This window comes from Amphiura filiformis, chromosome 5 (assembly GCF_039555335.1).
Source record: "Amphiura filiformis chromosome 5, Afil_fr2py, whole genome shotgun sequence".
In the NCBI taxonomy this organism is placed as follows: domain Eukaryota; kingdom Metazoa; phylum Echinodermata; class Ophiuroidea; order Amphilepidida; family Amphiuridae; genus Amphiura; species Amphiura filiformis.
In genome coordinates, this window is record NC_092632.1 from 76,801,345 (window position 1) to 76,823,006 (window position 21,662).

At 35.2% G+C, this 21,662-nt stretch overlaps 1 protein-coding gene across 1 annotated transcript in view; it reads right to left on the bottom strand.

Moving 5' to 3' along the window:
• Nucleotides 1-6,191: 6,191 nt before the first annotated feature.
• The window catches only part of LOC140153760 (low-density lipoprotein receptor-related protein 1-like), a 228,719-nt gene continuing 213,248 nt past the window's right edge, over nucleotides 6,192-21,662 (bottom strand). Inside the window, 4 exon segments of the mRNA XM_072176614.1 lie at nucleotides 6,192-10,138; nucleotides 16,322-16,463; nucleotides 18,752-18,836; nucleotides 20,334-20,401. Coding sequence (XP_072032715.1) covers nucleotides 9,974-10,138; nucleotides 16,322-16,463; nucleotides 18,752-18,836; nucleotides 20,334-20,401 — 460 coding nt within the window. The 3' untranslated portion in view covers nucleotides 6,192-9,973.

Below are 21,662 nucleotides of genomic sequence, written 5' to 3' on the forward strand. Positions count from 1 at the left end.
GTGCTATAAATCACACTTCTGGAAATGTTAAGGCGGGCTGTCCGGTATGCTATTAGATTGCACCCTGTAAAAAGTTTAGGAATTGAGGTGTGCTATAAATCGCACTCGAAATAACGGTGTACGATCGCACTCCTTAAAAATCAATCCCTGTAAGGTATTCCAGTTTAAATCCATACACCCCTATGGAAGACATGATCTTAATCTCCCATACAGGGAGTGTGAATTTAAAATGTTTCTTTTTGAATGGGCAACTCCATTTGAAATCTACACTCTTTGTAAGAGATTAAGGCCATGTCTTCAACGGGGGATGTATGGATATCATCTGGAATAGCTGATTTTCTTAATCTTGGTGAGGAATAAGCAAATCATTGGATCTGAAAAGTCTTTTAATTCAAGACATTACTTCAGCAACCCAGCAAACACAAAAATGTTCTTAAAACGTTATCAACATATTATAAACACAGTTTTATGCAAAATGTTTTAATAACATTTAAATGTTGGGTTAGATAAAGATCATGAAAATGTGTTTGATGAAACTTTTTATATGAAAAAGCACTACAACATTCTAAAAATGTTATTGTAAAATATTTTGGCAAAAACAGTTTTGCAAAATATTTTGTCAACAATTAAATAACATTATGTTATAATATTTTTCATTAAAAAACATTGTTTTTTGAATGGTGCACTATTAAAACGTTTTATACCCTTAATATATAAACATTTAAACATTTTCTGAAAAACGTTTTGTGTTTGCTGGGAAGTCAGATATAATGACATAATGTGTACGATGTTCAGTTTGTTATCAATAGGGTATAATAAAACTTATTATTATACCCTACTGATAACAAACTGAACATCTAAAAACAGGTTTTCAATACAATAACAAAATTGCATGAAAAATGCGCAAACATCAAGCTGAACTCAAGATTTGTGCGTCAACAATGATGATATCAAAATAAATATATTTTCTATGTGATTGGCATGTTTACACCATACGAAATGCCATAACATAGTTAGGTCAGTAAACAACACAAAATTGATATTGTTTAGCTGATTAATTGAATCCCAAAAAAAACCCATACTAACATTATAAATAACTTCAGGATACCCCCAGAGGTGTTATTGAATTGGTCTTCAATGGAACAAAGCACGTATATATCAAAAGAATTTCCAAAATTATTCACAACACATTAAAACATCCCTAGCAACATACAAAGTTTAAACCAAGAAGCCATAACATAATCGATACCAAGGACATTTTATTTCTGGGGAAGGGGGAGGGGTTGCCTCACCCCAGCACTGCCACTGAATCTCAGGACCATACTGAAGTCACAATCTACTGGGATGGAAACCACCTGTTCTCTGATTAATGTTGCTAGACATTGCATTGTTCAGGCATTAATATCTTACACATTGGTCAACAATAGCTCCATCCACCGCGTATTCCGCACAACAATTTGCCTCACCAAAGTACTACCTAAGTACACGCAACTAGATTAACAATGGCTGCAACTTGCCACACATGAATACTGCCAACTATGTGCACCCATTCAGGAAATATTGTATTCGTTGCTTTGAATACCAGATAATGTGGAATACAATTATGCAATCATTGTCAAATTCAATATGGACAGTTTAACATATAGTCATCAAATATATAGCATAGCAACCATAGCAGAAAAAAACCCAGTACATTTCTACTCGCTCATTGTAAATTTCTGCCATATGCAAGGAGAGCCTCGATCTGGCAGCATACATGAATGAAAGGGAATTGAACCAGTCATATAACATTGTGCAAAGTTACATAATTCTTCCTTTTAAAAGTCTATTGCAAGTTCAAGGCTCTCTTTGCATATGTCGGAACCGTGCACTGGGCGAATAGATTCTACATAGGGCGTTCTGAACCCTGATGTGTAGGATCACAAATTTCTATTCATTATAATGACATTTATTGAGTGGGATAACTTTTAAATAAGATTCAGTGGCGTGCGCAGCACATTGAAAGTGGGGGGCCAGGTTGTTCAGTTCCCCCGAATGGAGTCTGATTAGGAGAAAATTTTGACATTTTAAACGTTTTTTTCCCCCCGAATGACCAACAAAAGTTGGGGCATGGCCCCCGGCCCCCCCCCCCCTTGCGCACGCCACTGATAAGATTCAAATGCCCAGTTGAACAAAAGTACAGCGTTTGAAGTCCTATTCCTAGCTTAAAAATAAAGCTGTTCTACATTAGTGAGCTGCAAAACTATAACCTATCAACACTGTCATCATATGTACACAACAAACAAAGCGTATGTTCCTGCAACAATTGTGAAACATATCTGACTTAGCAAAAACATACAGATACACATACATATAAATACATATAATAGAACCATATTTATATTATACAGCATCAAGATGAAAGCAAGCTCTGCCTTCATATACAAATATTTTTAAAGTCTGTATCGGACGTACAGAAAGCAAAATATTTAAACCACCACACAAAATGTTTATCTCTCGTGTTATGAAAAACATTTACACTGCTGAAATGGACAATGGTGCTATCCCATTTAAAATCCACACTCCCCCTGTGGAAGATTTTGGAAATATCTTCCATAGGGGGAGTATGAGTTTCAAATGGAATGAGCACATTAGGCAGCTCCATTTGAAACTCGCCCTCCCTTCATGTTGAATCTTTCTCAGAGGGTATATGAAATTCTAATGAAGCGGTCTAATGTGTCCATTCCATTTGATATTTGCACTCCCTCTGTGAAAAATATTTCCAAAATCTTCCACAGAGGTAGTGTGGATTTTAAAAGGAATAGCCCAATACAACATTGGAAACTGATAACCACACAGATTTAGTACTTCTTTATTAGCTTTGGAAGCACAGCGAGGCTTGCTAATTATAGCCAGCATCCCAATAAAAAAATGCTATGTACAGTGGACTAGATTTAATGTCCCGAATACAAATAGGTAAGAGTATAGTTGGAAGTGCTCAAATGCAATCAAAAAAGTGAAGTATCAATGCTTTGTACAGTTCCATAAAAATAAAATGCTTACAATAAAGGTAACCACATGATTGTACGTAAATTGTATGAATATCTTCAACCAGTATGAATAACAGTGAATAATAAGATAACAACATCTCGGTTTAAATCCATACACCCTGTATGCAAGACATAACCTTATTACCATACTGACTCAAGTATAGTCCCACCCCGTTTTGGGTGAACATTTTTCAAAATTGGGGGTGGGACTATACTGATTTCAAAAAAAAAAATATATATATTTTTTCGCCTTTGGAGTGTCCCTGGACCTAGACCTAAATGCTAGGATCATTCATGGTTGATTAAAAAAAAATTGGATTTTGCACGAAGTTTTGTGTTTTTAATATGAAAATTGAAAATTGGGCGTAGATTTCAAACAGAGTCACCCATTTAGGTAACCCCAATTGAAATTCACACTGTGTGGAAGATAACGGTTACGTCTTTGATAAAGGGGTATATGGATTTCAACTCGAATAACCTATTTTATCTGCAAAACGTTGTATCGTTGGCACATGTAATATTTATCATTGTGCAAGTGTCGCTGCTTGCGATCATATATAATTGACAAAGGCTTTTGTAACACAAATTTCAGGTCAAGAGTGTTACCCTGATTGAGTTGAGATGCTGATTTGAACATTCTTGAAAACAAAGCATACATCTCCAAAATTAAGTGAATAGTTACAATGTATAATTATCACTACTTGTTTCTCAAACATTTCAAATGAGCGTTACCTTGCAATGGCTTTATTTCAATGGTTTTGTTAACAAGTGGTAAGCTTATCAGAAGGTATTTTGTTACTCAAGTTCAATAAAATAAAAATATGTTTACAGTGTACATAATATTTATATCATATTTCTGCAAGTTCAACACAAAACAGTACTGCATTTACATAATGCCCATGCCGTACATCTTACGCATTGTCATATACACAATTCCACATTTATATAAACATTCTCATTCATTTACTTCAAAATTCAGTCAAAATAGGTATAAACTGCTCAAAACTAAGCTTGGCTTCCTTTTATATGTGATCATTTTTGCTGATTGGAACTACCAACTAGCTATCACTTCTTTAACAAATAATTTGACATTTAAAATCATTGATTTTTGTTGTAAAATTAAGGAGAAAGCATAATCAACTCATCCTAAATTCAAATGGTTTAGGAATGCTCTCTGTATTCCTAAATCACTTGACTTGGGGATGATTTGTAAGTGACCTACACTTCAGATGAGCCTCATATTTATTCCTAGCTATTATGTAAAATGAGACACATGTAGCAGCTGGCAAGTGCATCCATATTTGATATGTATGTACACATGTGTAATGGCATAAGCATCATCCAACTCATTTTGTACATAAAACAATATACTGCTTAAAGCCATATTATAACATTTCTGTAAAAATAGATTAGTATTCATTTTCCATAAAATGTTAGCTTACATATGTCCCCTTTTAATTTTGAGCTGAACAAGTGAGGTGAAGCATAGAAAATTGGAATTTACTACTAGCGCCCATGCATGTTACTCCCAGCAGTTTTGTACGGCACGATCCTCGGGGTGTGTGTGTATGTGTATCCCGCACGCCGTATACGTACTGTGCATACGTGTTCGACTAATACTTCCATCGTAATAATAAAATGCTGGTTCCATCGTTTTATTCAAAATCTTGAATTTTGACAAAACTACATCAAATAAATTCTTGATTTTTGCAGAGTATCTTTATTGAATAAAATACATTACGATCGTGTAAAAAACATTTTTGAGGGCGTTCTCCTCAGCAAATGTTATAATATGGCTTTAAAAGATCAGAAACTGACAACTGCAATTTGTATTCTTCCTCTGTCTGTTCTCATGGTGGTGACCAAAGTGCGTTTCATACACTCTTAGTGAAAAAAAATGCCAACCATGTGTATAATGTACACTGGTGCGCACTGCGCACTCCCATGTCCTACGTGCAGTGCTTTCGGACATATTCTTTTTTCTTGCAAGTATTATTTGCTTGTGTATCCTACATTTTTAGTGACAATTTTGTTGTAAAAAATCAAAAATCATGGAATTTTAATCTCGTGTATGAAATAGGTTAATAAAAAATAGGTTAATAAATGCCTATCACTTGTAATGCACTTGTACTGAGATGTTGATGCATCTAATGCACTCCTTTCTGCTGGGTTTGTGCACTAGACGCATCAACATATCAGTACACAAGCATTATCTTGTACAATTTCACTCCCAACAATTCACATTTATTAACCTATAATTGGTGACATGGGGCGTAATTTCTCAACAGTACAAATGTGCAGTTGCCTGAACATTACTAAATGAAATGGCACTCATGACATCATCACCACAACTCTCTCTCCTATTACAAAAATTTATCTGTTAGAATTGAAAATTTTGATGTCTGCAATAAGATTTAACAAACTTTAATTACGGAATACAATCACTCATACTTTCACAAAAGCTCAAATACTTCATGTTAAACAAAAAAAAAAAACCAAATCATAATCAGGACCTAATGATTTTCATACTGCAAAATCCCCAATAAATGCACTGGAAAGGTTTCTTCTTATCCACACAATCATGCCAGGCCACCTTGTAAAACCGCACTTTGAAAAAAAACCCGAACATGTGGAAATGAGAGTATAATCCAAACAGTATACCAGTTGTAGTCTCCTACTAATGCATAGCATGTTAGATGATCTAGGGGAAAGTGAGCCCATATTTGCAACACTATCCATGCTTTCAAAGTGAAATAAGCCTACTCATGTTACTCTCTACTGTATGGCCTGTTGTCTATCATTTTCCTGGGAAACAATGATTCTCAATATGGAACTTTAACCCCATGAGAACTACCTGCAGATTGGCCAAAATGAAAATTGTGTCCAATTTTGAACCAATCAAGAAGGGTATTAATAAGATCATCTGCAAATGCAAGTTTTAAGCCTAGTCAAAATTGGCAATTGAAATGAGCATTTCAAGTTATCAACCAATCAGAAATGCTGTTAGATGACCAGCAGTGTCCAGGGGGTTAAGCAAAATGTATGGCTTCCACAACAACCAAAGCATATGTCACTGAACATAATTATATACTTCCTTGCATTTGGCATCATTTCACTATTTTCTTCTCTTATGCACTGTTTACCCCTACCCCCCGCAAAAAAATCATGCAATTCTACACTCTTTTTCCACACAATTGATGTGCAATTTCGCACATAATTCTGAACCATCTTGCAACATTTTTGCACAAATCCCAGCAAAACTAGCTATTTTGGGCGCAATTAATTTGTCAATTTTTCTGAGCTTTCCACAAGCTTATTCGCAAGCAAATCACTGGGCTCTTTACAATCACGCAATATTTTGTATTTTGAATACAAATTGACATAAAATATCATTGAACATATATACATATTTGCTTTGCACTTTGCATTATCTGACAAAATGAACATCCAGCACCATAATAACCAAAAGAAAAAAAATGTCGTCATTAGTCCATCCTTGCCTTCCTTTATATACAGCAAAAATAATATTTACAATTGTAGTACTTTTGTAACATTTCAAATCAAAAATATATTTCAATGGTATAGAAAAAACACAAGGTCTTATCAACACAATGTTTAATACATTGTTTCATTTTAGAAACACTGTGTACAAGTGAAATAAATAGTTACTATACACAATACATAATCTGAATACAACAGATACACTGAATAACTCATAAAACCCCCAATTTTAGATTATCACACAAGTCTGATGGCAAATAATGTATGAAGTCCTATTTCTTGTCCATAAACATTTTCTCCAATTACGGTAGATGTACTCTTAAAATAAAGGTCCATTTCCACAGTTTTTAAAATCCTGACCAAAATGGCTGAATTTTGTTTGATAATGGAGGAATTGAATAACCCTTTATCAAATATATTTTCCAAGAAGAGGTAATTAAATCAAAGACTCAGTGCAACAAAGCCTCATCTCCATTAGCTCCCCTGGGTAATGTTATTCATAAGCATGATTGCATTTATACACATTTATACATTACCCAGGGGAGCTATTGGAGATGAGGTAGAGGTGTCTCAGTGCAAAAAAGCCTCATCTCCATTAGCTCGCCTGTGTAATGTTATTCATAAGCAGTGTTGCATTTATACATAACATTACCCAGGGGAGCCATTGGAGATAAGGCAGATGTTCTCAAATTTATTTGAGGGCCACAAGGGGGCCAAACATATTACATGTTTGTTACATCAAAAACTCAGTGCAACAAAGCCTTATCTCCATTAGCTCCACTGGGCAATGTCATTCATAAGCAGTGTTGCATTTATACATAACATTACCCAGGGCAGCAAACGGAGATGAGTCTTTGTTGCACTGAGTATATCATTACATAACAGCTCATCCTCTTTGAATCAGACAAAGCAAAGTCCATCTCACTGGAATAGCACCAATGAAAAAATATATTTCGCATATGGTCCTGTTTTCTGACTACAAACCAGAAAATGATCGAGCAACATAATTTAGGCTGCATGTGAACTTTGCAACATTTGAAGTCACACATGTTTCGCCAGTTATATAACTTTGGAAATGATCTCAATATTTAAAAAAAGACAAAAATAGGGGAATCAACTTTCTCAACTGAAAAGCTGTTTACAGAAAACCACTGTGTATGCTAAACCCATTGGCCAAGAATACATTTTTTTAACAGATTTACCCATTCAATGGACAAATAATGTGTGAGTACTGAAAATTTACTGTCATATCTATATACATATTTATTAAAGTTGAATACAATTGAATATTAAAATAACCCAACAAGTTTCCCAACATGTTTTCCAAATAAGAACAACAAAAACATGAAGAGAAACAACATTCAGAATCCCAGTTTCAAACACAAGAATGGACCGCATCAAAATGTAATGATTTAGATGGCAATATTGATTATAGTCCTCTGCAAGACACATATTTACCTGGAGTTTGATCCGCTCGTAATTGGCGGGCCTTATAACATCACGGATTAATATCAATAAATGTTGTTTGGAGAATTGTCTTGTGACATCTCACCAGAAGCATTATAAATTATTGATTGAAATCCCATACTTTTGTCTACTTTCTTGTGCACGCAAAATAGAGCCCATACAGGTCAACTACATCACTCTTAATGTTGGTCTACTTTTCGGCTAACAATTCCTGCCGATTATGAGCTGATCAAACTATACATTTCCTGTATTTCTACTTTGGCAATGCCTTCTTAGTCCAAAATTTGAAAGAAAATTGGCACAGGCTGAGGTATTCAATCAAAACATTTTAGTACTTGTAACATACACACAGCAAAGAAGTAAAGTTTAATGCTTAATAAAAAAAACAACACCAACATAGTGTGATGCACATGATATACCTTATTTTTTTTCTCATTAAACATCTTTTGCTGCATGTAGTAGATTTCACCCATAACACTGAAGATGGACAGAATTAAACAATTAAAGACCTTTAGCAAGCAAGCACCTTACATTGAGGAGTCTAAGTATATATACAGAATTTTATTTTGGTCTGATTTTTTAAAGTGAAAGCAGCATTTGGTTGTGCATAGCTTTGCAGGTAAATTAGCACAGGACCATCTCAATTTTGAGATAGTCCAATTACTTTTGAATTGATTGTCAAATCCAATACATACCCTGTAGTTTTGATAGAATGAAGTCAAGTTTTCTAGTTGTGCCGAATGGTCTACCCAGTTGAAATCCATACACCCCCTATGGAAGACATGACCTGAATCTCCCACACAGGGGTGTAGATTTCAAATGGAGTCACCCATTCAAGTAACCATGTTCAAAATTCACACTCCCTGTTTGGAAGATTAAGGTAATTTTTCCATAGAGGGTGTATGGATTTCAACTGGAATAGCCCAACTTATATACTCTTGTTATTAGTCGCCAATAAGCTGCAGCGTTCATTGCAAAACCAATTGCCAGTCACTAGCGTTAAGAGTGTAAATTCAGCTTGAATAGGCTATTCCATTTAAAATCCCCACTACCCCTGTGGAAGATTTGGGAAATATCTTTTACAGGGGGAGTATGAATTTCAAATGGAATGAACACATTAGCAGCTCTATTTGAAACTCACCCTCCCTCTTTGGAAGATCCAGGTTGAATCTTTCTCAGAGGGTGTATCAAATTCAAATGGAACTGCCTAATGTGGTCATTCCATTTGAATTTCATGTCCCCTGTGGAAGATATTTCCAAAATCTTCCACAGGGGTAGTGTGGATTTTAAATGGAATAGCCCAATATGTGTCACCTTCTGCAAATAACATGCATAAATTTAAGTTGAGTTAAGGAATCCACAATGCGGATTACGCACCTTAAATATCAACAAAATTCAATTGTTTTTGTTGGTATTCTAATATATAATATATAGCTTGAAGTCCAGTTGTGTTGTGTATCTATACTAGGAATTTCAATTGAATGAACAGAGCTTTTAACAGCTGATCCAACCGCGATCGTATATCGCATATTTCAAACTACTGGATAATATAATAAAAATACTCACCAATCACAAGTGAGTCAACATGGATGGATTCACTTCTGAGTGACGCACGCACAGTCGCACACGCTGGCGTAAATACAGTCGAACATGCTGGCGTACATCGCACAGTGTACACGAAAAATCACCATGCTATGTCAAGCTGGGCTCATTCAACTGAAATTTCCACTAAAGCCCAAGCTCAGTGAAACATCTGATTTAATTATTATTACATGTTGTACATGTATAACTTGTATGTGTACTTGTTTTTGAAAATTCACAGGACAGAAACAAAACTTCCAAAAGGAATAAATCCATTCCACATATAGATAACTAGCCTACATTTATGGACATATTGCAACTTAAAAAACTTCTTTAGATATGCATATTAAGAAATCGTTCATCAGACTTGGTGGTAATCAACAATGTGGACTATGTTAAGATGGCAGTCTTTTCACTGATGCCACTAAAATTGGGTTCGTCATCATCGCCAAAGTCAATGAGTCCTTCTTCTCATCATCATCTGGAAGGCTGACTTGTGATCCTGCACTGTGACGGTCATTATATAATGAGTCGTATACAGGGTTTGAAAAATTGGTTGCCTGTTGGATGAAAACAAAATCAATGTAGAGATGATGATTAATTTATATGACTACTTACTGTGAGCAGTTATTAACAGCATAGAGATCTGTATCATTTATACTATGATTAGCTTGTAATAGGGAAGCATTATATGGTGCTTGTTATTAAGCGCATCAACTTACGTCTGCGTAATTGACAAAAGTGCATGTTAGTCACAATAGGGGCTGAGCCCAGCTGTGCGTTTGCCATTCTATACCAATTATATCAATCCAAGATGTTATGAGTCTCATCTATTACCAGCTGATCATAGTGTATATATAAAATGCACATCAAAAATCTCGAGCAACCATCTATACATTAATACATGCATCATTACGCATTCCATATCACACTGAACAGGGAGGTTACCATTGTCCCACCAATACTCGTCCCACAAACTAAGGAGATAAAGGCAGCAACCTACTGGCAGCCATTAGTCAGTAATAATACATCACACATGCATTATCACACATTCCATATCACACTGACCAAGGAGGTAATTGCCCACCAATACTGATCCATAGACAGTCCAGGGGCATACCCTAGCCTCATTTATTCAGGTTGGTCAGATCATGTCAATTTCCTCAAAGTACATATTTTTCCTCCTCTCCCCTTTTCTCTCTACCTTATTTTTTCTTCCTCTTCTTTGCTTTTCTCTTCTCTCCCTCCCTTTCCTGTAACTTTTTTTTTCTAAATTGTTTCCTCACTTTTCTTCCTCCTATCAAGTGGGCAAATCACTTGCTCTGAAAAGCCCTTGCTACACAAACACCCCCCTCCACACCCCAAATCTATGTGCTCTTGAGTTGTCATGCTACATATACTTGGAAAATGCCACCTGTACATATCCAGTCACAATTCTTTGCAATATTATGTTTTGATGGATCCAAGTGTGTGAAAATATTGGATCCAACACATAATAATGATAAAATTGAATGCTTTACGCGCAATATTTATTGATCTCGCTATGATTTGATATAAAATTGGATAGATTGAGCCCATATATTTATTGGTGAGCTATGAGTTTTAAAAATATTGATGAGACGTGGTCCAATATTTTAAAACTAATAGCGAGACCAATAAATATTGGGAGTAAAGCATCCATTTTTATCATTATTATGTTTTAAATCCAATATTTTCACACACTTGGATCCATCACAACATAATAATGTAAAATATTGGACTCGACTACATCTCGTCCAATATTTTAAAACTCATAGCTCGGCCAATAAATATGGGCTCAACCGATCCAATTTTATATCAATATTGCACCCACAAATATTGATGTGGTGTCCTGATTGGTTTTATTAAGTCACACCAGCATGAGAATGCATTTCAATGAAAAACAAATTCTGATGAAAAAAAAGCAAGTAAAATCTGGCACAAAATGCTCCAAAGGAGACTATTAATAAAATGACAGATATATTTGGGAAATAAAAAAGAGGAATTTCTGTTTACACAGGAAAACAAGCCTGCATGGAGCAAAGATCAGAAATGTGTAAAGGACTATGACATGGATTGTACACTTTGTGCATCATGCTGTTAACTGCAATAAACAATATCAAATATAATACACTAAATTTGAATAGATTAAAACAAATCTGAAGATATTGCTGACATATAAATAAGGTGGTGCTTGAATTAAGAAAGCTTAAAAAAACCCAACCACAAAAAAAGAAGAAAAAAAGAAACATGCATACAAGGTGTCCCATAAAAAGGTTACATGTAGAAAATGAACCGCATTTCATGATGGTACAACAAAACAATGTCATTTTTTCAGGTATTGTTTATTTCATCCGGCTTGTAACAGTTTGCTAAGTTTCAATTCCGTATCTTAAATGGAACTTAACTTATGAGTGCAAGATGACAGGGGTGTCAAGAGTGGACCATCAAAATATCGCACAACGAAAGTTGAACACAAGCACACCTTTATTTTGAGGTTTTTTCTTTATTATATTTTTATGTTTCTCTTATTTTTCATTGTGGAACTTATTGCACAAAAGACATTTTGAAAAATTAAATACCGTAAAACCCCGTCTACAAGCATATATAGTGTTTTTTATAAAAGCTTAATTAATTCGTAGCAAGCATTAATATACCAATACAATAGATCGGTCTTAAAATAATACTTGTTTGTATATGCTTGGATCCGTAATTTATTTGCTCAAACTCCATAATGGCGACTGGATTAATGTAGCTTTCATCAGAAGCACACTATATATTTGTAGACGGGGTTTTACGGTATTGTACACTGAAAATAAATCAGTTTTAGAGCTTCTTGACTCTTGGTGGTAACAATTAAAGGAAGATGGTCATTTGAGAAGAACACGTTTTTTGGTGAAAGCAGTTCTGCACACTGTATTTCCTGTCATCAGCACACTGCATTTCTTGTCATCAACATAGTGAAATGAAGTGCATTTAGGCCTTGCATGAATTTTGCTGATTTGAAATCGCTGCTGTTTGTTTTTACATTTCTGACTGAACTCTTGAAATAAAACTGAACAAGTCTTATTCTTTATTTATCAGAATAAAATGCTGCATCTACCATGCTATGTCTGGGACTAGTCAAGTGGCTGCCAAATGCACAGTGGCTGTGACTGTGATATAAGGAACCTCCTGTTGTACAGCGTGTCCCAAAAGTAACTTAACATTGTGAATTTGCTATATCTCAAATATTTCCTACTTCATACCAAAATGGAGAACATATTCACATAGATTGATCTTTTAGAATTATTCTGATACCAAAAACAGCATTATTGATGACCCCTTGACCTTACTGTGCGACTGTACATATGTGTGTATCAAACCCACAAAAGCAAGCTCAAGCACATGAATGATGTGCTTCCCTGAATAATAAGAGTTGGTTCACTCACTGCACACGCTACATGTAGGTATGAACATTGATGGATTACATGGCCTAGCGTAAACGTGAGTGCTGTTTTAGATTATAATTAGGATATATTGACAATATTAAACTTTACTTTAAAACATTGAAGTGAAGATGAATTTCCTATAGATCATCAGATTCAGATTCTTTGCCGAGACAAAGTCGGACAAACTCACTCAAGCAAAGTTTAGGGAACATTTTATTGTAAATTATACACCCAGCCCAAATACAATCCAGCAACTTGTGCAGCAATTCCTTTCAACTGTATCTGTTCATGATCTAACTCGGGCAGGACATGGAAGAACAGGAAGATCGGCTACAAACATCGATTTCATACGAAGAGCGGTGTCGAAAAGCCCAAGACAATCAGTACGTCGACTTTCAATGGAGAACAACGTACCGCGTACAACTATTCATCGAATCCTCAGAAACGATCTTAAGCAGTTTCCATATAAAATCCAGATAAAACAGAAAATGAAGATTACGCTTTGAAAACAAACAATCAAACATAGCAAAATTAAGCAAAACATATTTGAAAACGATATTACGTTATATCGTGTTATCACGTCTCAAATCTTATTTTGCATTTATAAAAGTGGGTTTTACGGTACGGTAGATATCCGTTAATTTCATGCCAAAGGGTCATCACCACATAGGCAAGTTTGGTATCATAACATTTCTAAAAGAATTATATACATACTGTGCAATTTTTGTAACAACACTATTAACCCAACGCAAGTTATGGCAAATTTACAATGTTAAGTTACTTTTGGGACACCCTGTATTATGTCACTTTAAGAGCTTGGTCAGGAATGCGGGCTAAGTATGTAGGTTGTGAACTTGACATTCACAGGGGTACTAGCAGAGGGTACATAGATTATGTCATGAAAAGGATATTTATATTTGTTAACATTAACTTAGATTATTTTTATCTACATGTAACCTTTTTTTGGGACACCCGGTACATAAAATAAAACACTAAACAGTGGCATATCAGTGTTATGGGTTGCAATGTTTAAACTGAATACTACAGCATGCACTTAGCACTTGCATTTTCTTTCCAAAAGTCTTTTGTACATGAAATTAGAATATGGATCCTTGTTTAAGTACTAGGTCAAGAGCCTCTGCCTTTTGCTTTTGGACATTGAAAATATTTATCTATCAGCATGCACTGGGTTTTATATTGTTTAAATCAAGTTACATAAAAACACCTAATTTGGTCATGAAGAGACAAGGGTTCTTAATTACATTTAACATCATACTCTGTCTTCATCACGCATGCACATACTAAACCATAACACAACATCAACATTTTAATCGTCAGCACAGACTGAAAACTAATCCAACACAACTAAATACAGGAACATAATAGTGTTAAAGTGTTGAACATACTAGACACAGAGCTGCTGTAATTTATACTACAGGGTCAAATACCGCTTCAGTTTCAGTAAGTGGGTCTCTATCAGCAAGACGCTCATAGTTTGAGATAGCAAGGTTACCGTGCCACTAATGTGGTGCAGCAGTGCAGAAAAGAGACAGAACAGAATTATAGCCATGTTAGGACAGAAACAAAAGAGCTTTTATAAGTCTATATTAGTTAAATTTATTATACAGAAATGGAAATACACTGTCTTCTCCCAATGTCAACTGACACACAGGAGATTAATGAAAACAATGTATCGCAGCTGTGAATGTAAAATATATTGGAACAATGTACATGGCAAATGATATCCGTATCAATGTGTACTACTGAGATGCGGATCTGGCCCTCGTTGAGTATACTGTGAACCTACACTGTGTAGTCGATGCGTTAAAGCAATGTTCTCCCAATGCAACTTTTGCCGCAAGCCCATACGACAGATCTGGATTAGTACACATTAATGCAGATTTAGTGCCTGTGTAGATTATGTCCTTACATCTGACACTCAAATAAATAAATTATCATCTGTGAAAATATGGAGTCAGAATGAGTCTCAGAAGTCAGAAGGAAAGAGTTTGTCCTTTGCCAAAACAAACATGATCTCTGAGATCATACAAGTCTTAAAGATCTATTTTTACACTTTTGTGTATATTTTTTTATTCCTCCAGGCTTTCTTTCAAGTCAAAAGTTCATCTTTAACAAATATGAGCAAACTTCTTTTGACGAAAGACTTTGATACTGATAATGAAAAGAAAAAATCTTGGTTCACAAAAAAGTTGTGAATAATGAATACAGACGAATAGGCAACTATAAAACTATCCACATCCCTTTGCACAGCAGCATATGCCATTGGCCAAGTGTTTTTAAAATGCGTAAAAAAAAACAAGTTGATTTTAATGCTAATTTATTGCACAAGCTAAGGAAGCCTGATTACCTTTTTGAAATAGCCGAGTGAGTTGATTTTCAATGAAATAATTTTTGTGTAAAAACTGAAGCATCCTATGTATAAAAGAATATATCAATATTAACTGCACACCATATATAACGATTTGTGATACCCAATTGTTGTGCAGTTGATGTCGTTCAGGAAGCAGAGAATTTTATTTAAATTTTACATACGGCAAAATATTTTTTGAATTTAGTGAAATTATTTATTAGAGAGGGCAATATTACGCTATTCCAGTTGAAATCCATATGGAAGACATGACCTGAATTTTCCACACAGGAGTGCGAACTTCAAATGGGGTTACATGTATTATTTGAAATCTACAACCCATGTATGGGAGATTCAGGGCATGTCTTTCATACGAGGTGTATGGATTTCAACTGGAATAAATCACCATCACTAGAATATAACCTTTAAATTTGTTCAGTGAGAGCACTTATTTGGTGTTATCATGAAGCCAATTGCTGGTTGGATGAAACTTGTTTAGGGGTATTGTGAACAGATTTGATAATTTTTTCCCGAGGTCTCTGAAATGAATACGATAGTAAATAGAGATTGAAATCTCCCTGTGTAAATCTAAAATCGGCTGGTGAACGCTCCTTTCATTTCGCTGCCCCGGCTGTTTGGAACTCGCTTCAAACAGCCTCCATCAGAATACACATTCGCTTACTCAGTTCAAAAAGCAACTTAAAACTCATCTTTTCTTCGTGCTTTTCCGGATTCACATATGTAACTTGTTTGTCTTTATTGTTTGTGCGCCTTGAGTTCTTTTGAAGATTGCGCGCCTACTAAGAACCCTCCATTATTATTATTATTATTATTATATACCAAAAGAAACTATATATATAGTTATTCATATCTGAAACATTTTGCAATAACAGATACATTAAATTAACAAAGAAGTAGCTTCTTACCTTTTCCCCATCTAATGTAAACGGCGTATCTATTAAATCGCCATCATCGTCCTCATTAACCTGAGGCTCATACATAAAGGTTGGGTTACCTATCTCTACATTATTGTCTTTCATTCTTTGATGATTAAAACCTGATTGAAACCTGCAGAGGAATAGGAAAAAAACACACATAAGGTTATTTGTTTGTTTCCTATCGGGTGTACGTGCATATTGGGTTTTGTTTGGTGCACTTTACAGCATTACAATTTTTTTTTCAGAAATAGTGATAATGCTTACGAAGAATCGTATTTCTCATTGATGTTGTTTACAGGGAGATGAAATCAATAACACTTATTGAAAATCCATTTGTGACTTTAAGTCCTTTCTTCCACATCTAACCAACTTCGCAACTGATTTGACAATAAATATTATTGTATTTGATGCACATTTTACCACAACTTATTATTGACACCCACATACAAATGAAACATAGCATCTTGCTTTTGAAGCACCTGTTACAACATTTGGAAATTTATTCGGTTGATACTGCCCTCGTTGAATTAGAATAAATTAAACTTCTTCACGATTACGTCATCGGGAATGAGATTGTGAAGGGTTGTTCAGGGGTTAGATCACTTCACGTTGGTAGCTGGAGCCTACAACACACAATTTTTATATTTTTTTAAATATTTTTTTGCTGTGGTCAAGCTGGTTTTAGTATTCTGGATGGGAAGGTCTTTTGGCACGTGAAATTTTGGCGGGAGGGAGAATCGAACACCAGATTGGCATGGGGTGACTAGGCTGGGCCAATCTAGGTTCTCAAATTTTCTTGTTCTTTATCAATAATACAAAATATTAATAATAATAAGTTCAAGTTTTTCGAGTTTTCGTAGCTCCCTAGTTGCTGCGTTCGTATTCTGTGTAGGCTGTCCTATTGTAATAGATTCAAATCTACTGATCTATGAGGTATGAGTGAAGAATTCATAATTATATGAAAACATGCTTGATAGAGACCTATAGAATTTTTTTTTAAGATTTCATCTTTTTATGGGTACTTCTTCCACTAGTTTCCATTGCATATTCAGCCCAACCTCCCTTACCAAGCCTCTTTTATAAGGAATCTCTTTATCTGGCTTTGAGATCTTCACAGGAAAAAAATATATTAATATATTAATGCTTGACACCATAAATGTTATACTCTGAGCATTTAGAAAAATGTAACTATGTTGCATTAAGCACACAAAACCCATCTTTCAATGGTATTACCTCATATTGAGTAACCTTTTGTTGTGCCAATTTTAGCACTTTGGACATTTGGAACAATGCTGGGTCCCATCATGACAGAATAAAAAAGTTAGGTCGTGTTCACATATAAATTATTTACCCGGGACCCAAGTTAATCCGGGTTGTACCCAGGTCCCGGGTTGAAAAAAATTCTGTTCACACTATAGCCACTCATATGAAGAAAATTGACCCGGGTTGATTATTTTTGGCTAAGCCTACTGAAAAATGCAGGCGTGTACATATTCTGTCACTGACTATATTAACAGGCTCGCAGCTATTAAATTATGCTCATTTTTTATTTTGTTTTTAATTCCATTTTATGTAATCTTATCTAGTTGCTTCTTTGTAGCTGTTTTGGGTTAAAAACTCATTATAAATAATTGTTACTTCTTGATTCGATAATACTAGTAATTTGTTTGCATAAAAATAACTTTCTTATCTCAGGAATAGATGTTTATTGATTTTATTGCTAAAGAACTGAATCATTGTTTTCCCTATGCAGACAGAAACTATAGAAAGAGAGTGCTAATGGTTGTGTTTATTTCCAGTAATGCAGGTCAAACAGTGAATTTCTGTTCACACTACAATTGACCCGGGTTTGACCCGGGATGTAACCTGCTCTTTCCTAGGTTGAAAAAAATTGACCCGGGTTGATTTTTTGGAGGTTTTTTTCTGTTCACACTTACTATCAACCCGGGTTGTATCCGGGACCAAGGGCAAAACAGGCATAGACTGTACTATAATCATTATCAAAGACAGAATAAATTATTAAAAAGACTAGATTGCATCTGATATCATCTGTCAATCACACTTGGCCACCATTTGTTTAAGAGTGTCGTGGTGATTAAGTTTCTGAATGCGGCAATAACACAGCATACCTTATGGTTCATTTTGCACCTTCAAAATACAAATCGTCACAAAAATCTAAATAATAGGAAACTTTCTTTCCTGAAGGCAACATGCCAACAATGCCTAGAAAATTTGCTTTTTGCCTCTAAAAAGTACTGTAATTTTTCGCAAATTTCTGCGATTCCTTTTTTATGATCGGCACTAAATGAATCAGCCTATCCTTTACCAGTCATGGGGAATTTGATTGACAGCGACGTCAGATGCAAAGTAGCCTTATTTTATTTTGTCTTGGGTTATACAAATGATGTAACTTCTTACCTTAATCTTCTTCTGTATAATATGAATAATACCAAGCCTATAATGATTACTACAAGTATAACAGGTATTACAACTGCATATTTTACTGCAATTAAAACACACAAAAGATGATGAGGTTAGTAAAAAAAACCCAACTAATTCATAGAGTTCTGTAGTCTACATGTCCATAAATGAAAAGTTGGCTTTACTCTAGCTTTTACAGAAACCCTGATTTGTGTACAATCCAATCAATTTCCACATCTGGTCTTTTCAGTGACCATACTCCCTTGGTCTAACCGATTTTGCTAGCTTCCTTAAGTGGACTATCTTTGCATTTGCAGTTCAGTGTTGCCCAAACTTTTCAACGTCAAGGCGCGGCGCATTGACTCACCAGGCCGCGGTAAAGGATTCTCAAGTAGCCCAATTTTTAAGCTTCAAAAAAGCACCCAATACCGGATATTTGGGCTGATTTACAGGAATGTAGAACGCAAAACACCCAATTGGGCGGAAAAGCACTTGACTTTAAAACTTCCGGTACTTAATGGGAAGTTACTGACCGATCAATAAATGGTCACAAAACCCATTGTAATTTCAATTCAGAGCCAAAGACTCAAAACCTTTATAAATCGGCTAAATTGAAAGGAAAATACATCAATTTACTGCCGCGGCCTGAGACTGGCAAAAGTAGCCCAATTTTAGACAAGTAGCGGCATGCTTTTTTTGAGTAGCGGCAAGTGATCGCCAAGTAGCCCAATTGTGCGCCTAAGGCGCGGCATTGGCATCACTGTTGCAGTTAGCTGATTTACATTGTTGTCAATGGGCAAGATGTGATCCAGTCTCTGTGGTTTAATGTGATCTGGATCACTAAATTAATACATTTTGCCAACCAATCACAATACAAGAGGCCAATAATGTGATGTTTCAAATTTAATTACAGCATACACAACTATCTGAGGAAAGTTCAACTTCACTTGGTCCTTACAGTTAGATTGGAAATATAATCACAAATAAATGCTGTGTGATTGACAGCTTGGAATCACTGTTATATTTAACAAAATGAGTGATATTGGGTATAAAGTTCCTGGCCAAAAATGCCTGCTCAAAACCCAATGATAATAGCTGATTTTTTAATTTAGGATATGGTCACTGAAAACCAGAGGTGTTGTTATATGCCTTTTTTTGTATTTCTCATCTTAATATCGACTATGGCATAGTCCAAGTAATTTATGATTACAAAATCGATAACAATCATGTCACCTGGTTGAGAATTACTAGGCAAGAACCAAAATTATTTAGAGTAAGTGGATTCTTTTTGTCATTATCTGACCTTCTGGTCCATGCATCAGATGGGATGAATCAGGTTTTTTCATGGCAATCATAATGGGCTTTCCATACACCCCTATGGAAGACATGACCTTACTCTTCCAAAAACTAGGGAGTGTGAATTTCTAATGAAGTTACCAGAATGGGTGGTTCCATTTGATATCTACACCCCATGTATGAGAGATTAAGGGTATGTCTTCCATAGGGGATGCATAGATTTCAACTAGATTAGCCTAATTTGACCAAATTGGATTGTTTGATCATTTCATTGCATACTCACATTGTGCTGAGTTTTGTTTGCTATGAGATGTATTCCCACCGCCTCCTTTGTCTGTATTATTATAAGGTCTGAAATCACAAAGACAATTAAACATTTATTAAATAAACACAAGGCTCATTGCACTCTCAATAAAGGCTCATTGCAATGATACATCAAGAGTGATATACAATTACTAAAATGAAAGACAGAGAGAAAAAGACTTTATTGTGTCTGACGTCATCTGTCAATCAAACTCGAGCATGGTTTGTTTACAAGTGATGATGACTTGCTGAACTTGGCAGTATAACCGGGTCCCTTATTCTTAATTTTGCACCTTCAAATATACAAACCATCTCAAAAGTTAGGTCTTTATAGTAGGAAACTTTCTTTCTCGAAGACACCATGTCAACAATGCCTAGAAAAGTTGCTTTTTGCCTTGTAAAAAAGTATGTAATTTTTTGCCATTTTCTGCTATTCCTTTTCTCTGATCAGCACCAGAAAAATCGGCCTTCCTTTTACGCGCTATTAACCAATCAAGGATCGTAATTGACAGTAACGTCAGACGTGATAAAGTCTTTTTATCCATCTTTCATTATACAATCAGTGACTGAAATCTTTTTAAATTATTTAAATTTGTTTAAATACTAATTTGCGTCCGACATCACCTATCAATCAATTGACATTTCTGCACGTAGCAGCAAAACGACATGGTTAATTTGCACCTTCAAACATTCAAAACATCTAAAAAATTAGGTCTTAGTAATTGGAAACTTTCTTTTCTGAAGGCACCATGTGAGGGTTGCCTCCAAAAGTTGCTTTTCAATTTGTAAAAATACCAATATTCTGGCAATTTTCTGCTATTAAATTTCTCTGAAGGTACCAGATGTTCCTTTTATGTGCTAATAACCAATAACCAGATGAATCAATCTTCCTTTTAGTTTGCAAAGATTAGTTTGCATATGATGTTCTGTCAACCCGACCGAAAATGCTGTACTGCGCAGGTCAGCAACAAATCATGCTGCACCTTGTCTCTGACGTCAGATGCAAACTAGTCTTTTCAATTTTGTCTTTGATCATAACTTTAAACATCTTAAATCTTTCCTAACATACCTCTGTGACAGGGGAGACCAACAACACAGTCAAGAAACAGCCCAGGGGCCAGATTTACATGCAATAAGCCCAATCGACATTGAAAATTCCGTTTTTTGAAGGTGGGGGGGGGGGGCAGGTTGGGGCCACTTTGACCTCTGACCTATCAGGAAAATTGCTGTAATTATTATTAATTAATTCATTATTATCATAATGTTATCAATATTTGAATAATTAATTTGTAAAGTAACAATATTTTTT